The following is a 10,410-nucleotide window of genomic DNA, read 5'->3' on the forward strand; positions in this document are numbered from 1 at the left end:
CTCCAGTGGAGGAGCTTTGTAGATTTGGCCTTGTGTTTTAGGTTATTGGTAAGGAACTCCAGTGTAGATTTGGCCTTGTGTTTTAGGTTATTGGTAAGGAACTCCAGTGTAGATTTGGCCTTGTGTTTTAGGTTATTGGTAAGGATCCCCAGTGTAGATTTGGCCTTGTGTTTTAGGTTATTGGTAAGGAGCTCCAGTGTAGATTTGGCCTTGTGTTTTAGGTTATTGGTAAGGAACTCCAGTGTAGATTTGGCCTTGTGTTTTAGGTTATTGGTAAGGATCTCCAGTGTAGATTTGGCCGTGTGTTTTAGGTTATTGGTAAGGATCTCCAGTGTAGATTTGGCCGTGTGTTTAAGGTTATTGGTAAGGAACTCCAGTGTAGATTTGGCCTTGTGTTTAGGTTATTGGTAAGGAACTCCAGTGTAGATTTGGCCAGATTTGACCCACTGGAATTGTGATACAGGGAATTATAAGTTAAATAATCCGTCTGTAAACAATTGTTGGAAAAATTACTTGTGTCGTGCACAAAGTCGATGTCCTGACCGACTTGCCAAAACTATAGTTTGTTAACAAGACATTTGTGGAGTGGTTGAAAAACAAGTTTTAATGACTCCAACCTAAGTGTATGTAAACGTGCGACTTCAACTGCACATGGGGTTTTGACCATTGTTATTATTAAAGGCGTATCTCCACAATTATTTTACCCATTGGTCAAATGATGCGTCTTTTGATTGGACTCCGTACCATAGATGTTTCTAATGACAACTGCATCTCGTCCACGTGAGGACATCTCACGAGACATCCCATGAATGACCCATTTTGTGTCACAAATGGCACCCTATCCCCTGCATAGTGCACTACTTTTAACCAGGGTCAATAGGGGCTCTGGTCCAAAGTAGTGCACTATGTAGGGAATAGGGTGCCATTTGGGATATACCCATGTAAAATAGAACTTAAAAACGCTCCTGTTGTTGTTGTGTTTATTTAGTTTCGCCAGACTGGACCAGGCCGTACCCACTGTTACCATGGAGATAGAGTCAGCCCTCACCTCCAGCAAGACGGCTTTACTACAGACCGTCCCATCAGGTGAGAGACGGGTTTTAATAAACAACACTGGATTCGATTGGCTGAGTCTATTTCCTGTGTAGTGTAATACTTTTGAACAGGACCGTTAGGGACCGTAATGGTTACAAAGTATTTTGGCCCGTTTTTTAGTTTTCATGTTAAACATGTTACAAATAATCACTATTACTGCCTGAAATCTTACACGTTGTATTTTCCCCTCACAGGTTGCATTGTATACAGTGGAGAGGTGAGTATCTGTGCTGTCTAACAGGCTGATGTGACTGTGTGATTTATCTGGACACTGCATAGCAGATTGGAACTCATTATATCTCATCTTTCCCTCAGTGCAATGTCACCCCAGTTAATGGTACGAGATATATATATATTTTTTGTGCATATTAATTCACCAAACATTGATTATTATATTATTCAATTGATTTCATAGTGATCAATAATTCCTTGCATTCCATTGATTATTATTCAGAAATAACTAATTGTTCGTTACGTATTGTTTACAGAGACAAAAGTTTGTGCTGGTGTCAACAGGTGAGTTATTCAAAGATAATTTCTGTTAGCTTCTGTTTTTTTTGTGTGTTTTTTTTACGTTTAAAAAAAACAACATCTGTTCATTTGCGTTAATTGGTGACATGGTCTCAAACCTTTTCTAGTGCTGCTTTCACGTCTCCTCTTTCCATCCTATTTCCAACAACCATCTGAATATCTGTTGTTGATTCCTTCAGCGCTGCTCTACAGGGTCACCTTGACGACGGGCAGATCAGCGGAGTCCTCTGTGATTTCAGCGTCGATGTTTACGCTTGTGGCTCGGTACGAAGAAGTCTTCACAACTGTCACGTTTCTGTTCAATATGAGTTGTTTTTCTAGTTGAACAACCACAGAAGTCACCCAGATGTTCTTGTTTTTTGATTGGTCTGACTTCTTGTTTTTTGATTGGTCTGACTTCTTGTTTTTTGATTGGTCTGACTTCTTGTTTTTTGATTGGTCTGACTTTTTGTTTTTTGATTGGTCTGACTTTTTGTTTGTTTTCTTGTTTCTTTGCTCTCTACTGTAAAGCGTCTCTGGGTCCTTGAAAAGAGCTATATAAATCTCATGTATTATTATTATTATATATTATTATTATATATATTATTATTATTATATATTATTATTATATATATTATTATTATATTATTATTATATATTATTATTATATATTATTATATATATTATTATTATATTATTATTATATATTATTATTATATATTATTATTATATATTATTATATATATTATTATATATATTATTATATATTATTATTATATATTATTATATATATTATTATATATATTATTATATATTATTATTATATTATTATTATATATTATTATTATATATTATTATTATATATTATTATATATATTATTATATATATTATTATATATTATTATTATATATTATTATATATTATTATTATATATTATTATTATATATATTATTATATTATTATTATTATATATTATTATTATATATATTATTAGATGATATGATTTGTACATGTTTTTTCTCTTTCTGTCTCTTCTTTACCCTCCAGCTGTCTGCGTTGACATCGGATAACTTGGTGAGCCTGTTGAAGTGTAAGCTGTCTGGTAACACCAGCCACTCAGCACAGATCTGGAAACTGTTCTTCTCTAAGGTCTCAGTGGTCCTGGACTCAGCCCTGGATCTCTTCTCCAACACCGTGAGATAAAACTCTTATCTATTCATATCACATTTAAACTGTACATATAAACGTACTGACTCATTATTACTGTATGTAGGTCCCCTCTTTTGATCTGGCTTTTATTTGGTTTTATTTTCTAAGAGGAAAAGGAGACATTATTTTCATTTAAGTCACTTAGCAGACGCTCTTATTCAGAGCGACTTACATATTGGAAAGTTCATACATATTCATCCTGGTCCCCCCGTGGGGAACGAACCCACAACCCTGGCGTTGCAAGCGCCATGCTCTACCAACTGAGCCACACGGGACCACATACCTCCAGTAGATCTGCCGTGGTCCCAAATATTATTGTCAACGCCGACATTCAGTAATTTCCTGAATATGAAATCGTTTTTTTTAACCATGTTCTCCAGACACTAGAGCCCAGCTCTCCAGCAGTGTCCCAGGCCCTGGATGCTATACGAGAGGTAAGGCTGGACAGCTTCAGCCTGGCTAGTCTCAGAGATCAGAAAATCATCAACCTCTGGTTCAACACCAGACTCCGTCCCTTCCTACCTGCCGTCTCCACTGACTTCCTGTCCTGCCTCAGCACCAAGAACTTCAGCTGCAACACCTACCAGACCATGTACGTATTAACATTACTATATATAATATAATATACCTACCAGACCATGTATTACCATTACTATATATAATATAACATCACCTACCAGACCATGTATTACCATTACTATATATAATATAACATCACCTACCATGTGATGAAAGGCCCTGTATCTACTCCCCCAGAGTCAGATTAACTCGTGGATACCCTTTTTATGTCTCTGCATACAGTATGAAGGAAGTTAGAGGTAGTTTCGCGAGCCTAACTAGCGTTAGCGCAATGAATGGAAGTTAATGGAAAGTTCCAGTCATTATGCTAACACTGGTTAGCAATTGCGCTAGCGATAGTTAGCAACTTGCTTCAAACTGTACGCAGAGACATACAAATGTTATCCAAGAGTTAATCTGACTCCAAGACATGCTAACCTCTCACCATTATAATAACAAGGGAGGTTAGCATTATATATCATACCCCCAAGACATGCTAACCTCTCACCATTATAATAACAAGGGAGGTTAGCATTATATATCATACCCCCAAGACATGCTAACCTCTCACCATTATAATAACAAGGGAGGTTAGCATTATATATCATACCCCCAAGACATGCTAACCTCTCACCATTACAATAACAGGGGAGGTTAGCATTTTGGGGGGGTATGATATTTGTGTGTCTGTAACTTTCTCTCTCATCGCTATTCACATTTTTTTAGGACTATCCATAATCATGGTAACATCCACATGAATGTAGACATAGTTTAGAAACATATTATATTCTTATTTACAATAAAAGAGACTCCAAAATAGCACTACATTATTTACCATTCATTTCTATTGGGCACAAAATAATCTGAAACACAACCAAAACAAACAAATGCAAATGCATCCAACAAGTTTGTAGAGTCATAAGCTTTATGTGATCATTGCGTACTAGGATTATGGGACCAAATACTTCACTTTTTACTGCTTTAATACACATATAAGTGAATTTGTCCCAATACTTAAAATGGAGGGACTATGTACATAAAAAAATTAATAATTTCTAAACGGTTCACCCGATATAGATACAAATATCCTCAAATTTAAGCCAGATGGTCTGCACTTTAAAACATTTCCAAATCCTGGTCTGCTGCATCAAATCTTACACTGCAACAACTCTTCATTGTGGAGGTGATTGAGTTTTGTCCGATGTGGCTTTGCAGCGATAACCTCTAACCCCGTTGTCTTTCACCTCAGCGTTCAGATCCTGAGCAGCCACCACTCAGCCATGGACCAGTCCAGACAGATATCAGTCTACACTACCTTCATAGAGGTCTTTCTCTCCAGGAACAACACGGCAGGTACTAACCAATAGGAACTGAGTCTCATCAGGTACTGACCAATAGGAACTATGCCTCAGCGGGTACTGACCAATAAGAACTAAGCCTCATCAGGTACTGACCAATAGGAACTGAGCCTCAGTGGGTACTGACCAATAAGAACTAAGCCTCATCAGGTACTGACCAATAGGAACTGAGCCTCAGCAGGTATCCAATCAAATCAAATGACACTGGTACTGACCAATAGAGTGCTGAGCCTGAAGGCCAGAGGGCGCATTACTTTTTCTATAGGCCCTGTTCCAAAGTAATGCCTTGTAGGGAATAGGGGGCCACTTTAGATACAGCCATTGTCAGTCAAACTGCTGTGTAAATAACACAAACACACTTCTGAAAGTGTTATCTGGAGAGTTACTATGGGATCTTCAATAGACTGGCACTGAAACAACAGCAGGGACTTTTCTCTGACTGTGTTCTCTGACTGTGTTGTCTAATTGTGTTCTCTAAATGTGTTCTCTGACTGTGTTGTCTAATTGTGTTGTCTAAATTTGTTCTCTAAATGTGTTGTCAAAATGTGTTGTCTAATTGTGTTGTCTAATTGTGTTCTCTCTAAATGTGTTGTCTAATTGTGTTGTCTAATTTGTTCTCTAATTGTGTTGTCTAAATGGGTTGTCTAAATGTGTTGTCTAAATGGGTTGTCTAATTGTGTTGTCTAATTGTGTTGTCTAATTGTGTTGTCTAATTTGTTCTCTAATTGTGTTGTCTAAATGGGTTGTCTAAATGTGTTGTCTAAATGGGTTGTCTAATTGTGTTGTCTAATTGTGTTCTCTCTAAATGTGTTGTCTAATTGTGTTGTCTAATTTGTTCTCTAATTGTGTTGTCTAATTGTGTTGTCTAAATGGGTTGTCTAATTTGTTCTCTAATTGTGTTGTCTAAATGTGTTGTCTAAATGGGTTCTCTAATTGTGTTGTCTAAATGGGTTGTCTAAATGTGTTGTCTAAATGTGTTGTCTAAATGGGTTGTCTAAATGGGTTGTCTAATTGTGTTGTCTAATTTGTTGTCTAATTGTGTTGTCTAAATGTGTTGTCTGTGTGTTCCCAGACCCCAGCTGTAGCTCTGACACCTTGAACAGTGGAGACTGGCTGCTGAAGAACTTCAGAGGATTCTCTACCTTCGCCTCCTTCAAGGACATGCAGAGACTACTGGCCAACTTCTCTGTGGTAACTGTCTGTTGTCCTGTTGTCCTGTTGTATTAGTCTGTAATAATGCCTGTTGTTGTGTCTGTGCTGCAGACGGAACCGTTACACCGGCTGACAGTGATAGTGTCTGTAATAATGATGTGTCTGTAGTTATAATGTGCGTTGTGTCTGTGCTGCAGATGGAGGCCCTGCCCCAGCTCACAGTGAGACAGTTGGCAGAGGTGTCCTCTAGTCCAGGCCAGCTCAGCTCTGCTGCAGACGTCACCATGCTGATGAACTACGTACCCAACGTCCTCTTCACTGACTTCTTCAATGACTTCTCTATAGCCATCACCGTGAGACAACTGTCTGTCTGTCTGTCTGTCTGTCTGTCTGTCTGTCTGTCTGTCTGTCTGTCTGTCTGTCTGTGTAGTCTCCATCACCGTGAGACAAGCCCGTCTGTCTGTCTGTCTGTCTGTCTGTCTGTCTGTCTGTCTGTCTGCTTGTCTGTCTGTCTGTCTGTCTGCCTGTCTGCCTGTGTAGTCTCCATCACCATGAGAGAAGATATTATATGGTTGCGTCCTATATGACACCCTATTCTCTATATAGTCCCATATAACACCCTATTCCCTATATAGTCCCATACGACACCCTATTCCCTATATAGTCCCATACGACACCCTATTCCCTATATATATTATATTTGTTTACAAATATGGAATAGGGGTGCCATTTGAGAGGCATCCTGTCTGTCAATAGTTTGTCATGTGAGGGGATCCTGTCTGTCAATAGTTTGTCATGTGAGGGGATCCTGTCTGTCAATAGTTTGTCATGTGAGTGGATCCTGTCTGTCAATAGTTTGTCATGTGAGGGGATCCTGTCTGTCAATAGTTTATCATGTGAGGGGATCCTGTCTGTCAATAGTTTATCATGTGAGGGGATCCGGTCTGTCAATAGTTTGTCATGTGAGGGGATCCTGTCTGTCAATAGTTTGTCATGTGAGGGGATCCTGTCTGTCAATAGTTTGTCATGTGAGGGGATCCTGTCTGTCAATATTTTGTCATGTGAGGGGATCCTGTCTGTCAATAGTTTGTCATGTGAGGGGATCCTGTCTGTCAATAGTTTGTCATGTGAGGGGATCCTGTCTGTCAATAGTTTGTCATGTGAGGGGATCCTGTCTGTCAATAGTTTGTCATGTGAGGGGATCCTGTCTGTCAATAGTTTGTCATGTGAGGGGATCCTGTCTGTCAATAGTTTGTCATGTGAGGGGATCCTGTCTGTCAATAGTTTGTCATGTGAGGGGATCCTGTCTGTCAATAGTTTGTCATGTGAGGGGATCCTGTCTGTCAATAGTTTGTCATGTGAGGGGATCCTGTCTGTCAATAGTTTGTCATGTGAGGGGATCCTGTCTGTCAATAGTTTGTCATGTGAGGGGATCCTGTCTGTCAATAGTTTGTCATGTGAGTGGATCCTGTCTGTCAATAGTTTATCATGTGAGGGGATCCTGTCTGTCAATAGTTTGTCATGTGAGGGGATCCTGTCTGTCAATAGTTTGTCATGTGAGGGGATCCTGTCTGTCAATAGTTTGTCATGTGAGGGGATCCTGTCTGTCAATAGTTTGTCATGTGAGGGGATCCTGTCTGTCAATAGTTTGTCATGTGAGGGGATCCTGTCTGTCAATAGTTCAACTAGTTTGTTTGGGTCTGAAGATGGACTATTATTCAACTGTCTTCCATTATCTGTTCTCTCTCTCTCTGTTACCCGTCCTCTTCCTCTCTTACCTTTCCTGTCCCTTCCTCCCTCCTTTCATCTCTCACTCCCTCTCCCCTCCATTTCTCCCTCCTCCCTCTCTCCCCCCCTCTCCCCTCCCTCTCTCCACCCCTCTCCCCTCCCTCTCTCCACCCCTCTCCCCCCATCCATCCCTTTCTATCTATCCGTAGGGTCAAGAGTCCAAGTTCCCAGTGGCAGTGCGTTCAGCCATGCTCCAGCAGGTGTTTGAACGCGGGAACCTATCAGACCGCTCTGTTAGCGACCAGGAAGTACTCACCTGGCTTCAGAGCAGGCTCCGCCCTCTGCTGATCAACCTGTCCTCGCTCCACGTCGCCCCCCTCTTCAGTGTGGTCGCACAGAGGAACTGCAACATCGGACAGCAGCTGTAAGAGACGGCCCGATCTTCACTGGGGATTTAGGCTTGCGGCGCAAATGGCAACCTATTCCTTATAAGCTATGGTCACAAGTAGTACACTATGTAGGGAATAGGGAGCCATTAGGGATGTATATTAGGGTAAAGTAGTGCACTACATACAGAACCTGGGGTCTTTCTGTAACGCTCCCAGACAGTCACATGTCCTCCCCACTGTGTCTGTCCTTCCTACTGTTCTCCCACCCTGCCTCTCTCCCCCTCTGTTTCCAACTGTCTGAATTAGGAGTTAAATGTACAAGAGCTATGTCAGACGATAGTGTCAGGTGGGGGTCATCTCAGCAGAAGAGGAGAGGGAGCCATCTTGTATTGTGATGACGGGTATGTTTCATGTCTGACATGTTTGTCTCTCCAAGGGTGGAGGTGCTGAACGCCACCCTCCCTACACTTCAGGACAACACACAGAGAAACATCTACGATCAAATCACCCTCTCCCTCCAAGGTACTGATATCCACAACACATCCACTGGAAATATAAATACTGCAGCATACTATGAACCTGTAAATACTACAGCATACTATGAAACTAGAAATACTACAGCATACTATGAACCTATAAATACTACAGCATACTATGAACCTGTAAATACTACAGCATACTATGAAACTATAAATATTGGAGCATACTATGAAACTGTAAATACTGGAGCATACTATGAAACTGTAAATACTGGAGCATACTATGAAACTGTAAATACTACAGCATACTATGAAGCTGTAAATACTGGAGCATACTATGAAACTGTAAATACTGGAGCATACTATGAAACTATAAATATTGGAGCATACTATGAAACTGTAAATACTGGAGCATACTATGAAACTGTAAATACTACAGCATACTATGAAACTATAAATATTGGAGCATACTATGAAACTGTAAATACTGGAGCATACTATGAAACTGTAAATACTACAGCATACTATGAAACTATAAATATTGGAGCATACTATGAAACTGTAAATACTGGAGCATACTATGAAACTGTAAATACTACAGCATACTATGAAACTGTAAATACTGGAGCATACTATGAAACTATAAATATTGGAGCATACTATGAAACTGTAAATACTACAGCATACTATGAAACTGTAAATACTGGAGCATACTATGAAACTGTAAATACTGGAGCATACTATGAAACTGTAAATACTACAGCATACTATGAAACTGTAAATAATACAGCATACTATGAAACTGTAAATACTACAGCATAATATGAAACTATAAATACTACAGCATACTATGAAACTGTAAATACTACAGCATAATATGAAACTGTAAATACTACAGCATACTATGAAACTATAAATACTGGAGCATACTATGAAACTTGTCTTGCTGTGACACCAAAGCTCAACACTCGGTTATTCATATTTTCATATCGTGATACAAAACCTCATTACTCAAACAACTAATGATCGTATTTGTTGTCAGTTTGTCATAACAGAATTTCCTGTTAAGGATATTTCATTGACAGTCCTGTCCCCGTCCCCCTCCCAGGCTCCTCCCCACTCCGTTGCTATGGCGCAAACTACAACCACAGTTTCTACGGTTACCTGGAGAGTTCCTTCCTGGGTTTCGGCTTCCCCAACCTGACCACCTTCCTCTCCCTCATACCCAATAGCCAGATGGAACAGGTGAGGTGTGTGTGTGTGTGTGTGTGTGTGTGTGTGTGTGTGTGTGTGTGTGTGTGTGTGTGTGTGTGTGTGTGTGTGTGTGTGTGTGTGTATCACAGGAGGTTGGTGGCACCTTAATTGGGGAGGTAGGGGCTCATGATAATGGCTGGATCGGAATAAGTAGAATGGTCTCAAATACATTAAACACATGGTTTCCATGGTTTCCATGTGTTTGATTCCATTCTATTTGCTTCGTTCCAGACGTTATCGAGAGCCGTCCTCCCCTCAGCAGCCTCCTCTGGTGTGGGTGTTTGAGACAAGGCTTTAAGAGGACATAGATGATGATGATGATGATGATGAAGGTGTGTGTGTGTTTGAGACAAGGCTTTAAGAGGACATAGATGATGATGATGATGATGATGAAGGTGTGTGTGTTTCCTCATCTCTCTCTCTCTCTCTAGCTGGTGAACTCTCTGCCTGTCTCTGACCTGGGTCATTTCCTGCGCCGCCCCAACGTTGTCGATGACGACACAAAGCTCTGCCAGCTCTACAGCAACTACGCGAAGACCCCACTGTTCCTGAGTACTGTACGTACACACACACGTACACACACACAATTACTGCGAAACACCCACTACACACCAATTGTCTCCTATGCCATCCATTCACCAGAAAGGTAGAGTCCAAGAGGACTCTGCCACTAGAAC

At 40.3% G+C, this 10,410-nt stretch overlaps 1 protein-coding gene across 1 annotated transcript in view; it reads left to right on the forward strand.

The window, feature by feature from the left end:
* Positions 1-988: 988 nt before the first annotated feature.
* Positions 989-10,410, forward strand: part of LOC129850261 (uncharacterized) — a gene marked incomplete at both ends in the record, with an annotated part of 14,788 nt that continues 5,366 nt past the window's right edge. The window contains 14 exons of the mRNA XM_055916748.1: positions 989-1,086; positions 1,290-1,312; positions 1,411-1,432; positions 1,584-1,611; positions 1,806-1,890; positions 2,654-2,800; positions 3,196-3,407; positions 4,623-4,726; positions 5,804-5,922; positions 6,081-6,236; positions 7,821-8,035; positions 8,437-8,522; positions 9,549-9,724; positions 10,165-10,290. Coding sequence (XP_055772723.1) covers positions 989-1,086; positions 1,290-1,312; positions 1,411-1,432; positions 1,584-1,611; positions 1,806-1,890; positions 2,654-2,800; positions 3,196-3,407; positions 4,623-4,726; positions 5,804-5,922; positions 6,081-6,236; positions 7,821-8,035; positions 8,437-8,522; positions 9,549-9,724; positions 10,165-10,290 — 1,597 coding nt within the window. The remainder of the gene's footprint in view (positions 1,087-1,289; positions 1,313-1,410; positions 1,433-1,583; positions 1,612-1,805; positions 1,891-2,653; positions 2,801-3,195; positions 3,408-4,622; positions 4,727-5,803; positions 5,923-6,080; positions 6,237-7,820; positions 8,036-8,436; positions 8,523-9,548; positions 9,725-10,164; positions 10,291-10,410) is intronic.

This window comes from Salvelinus fontinalis, unplaced genomic scaffold, assembly GCF_029448725.1.
Source record: "Salvelinus fontinalis isolate EN_2023a unplaced genomic scaffold, ASM2944872v1 scaffold_1905, whole genome shotgun sequence".
NCBI classification, from domain to species: domain Eukaryota; kingdom Metazoa; phylum Chordata; class Actinopteri; order Salmoniformes; family Salmonidae; genus Salvelinus; species Salvelinus fontinalis.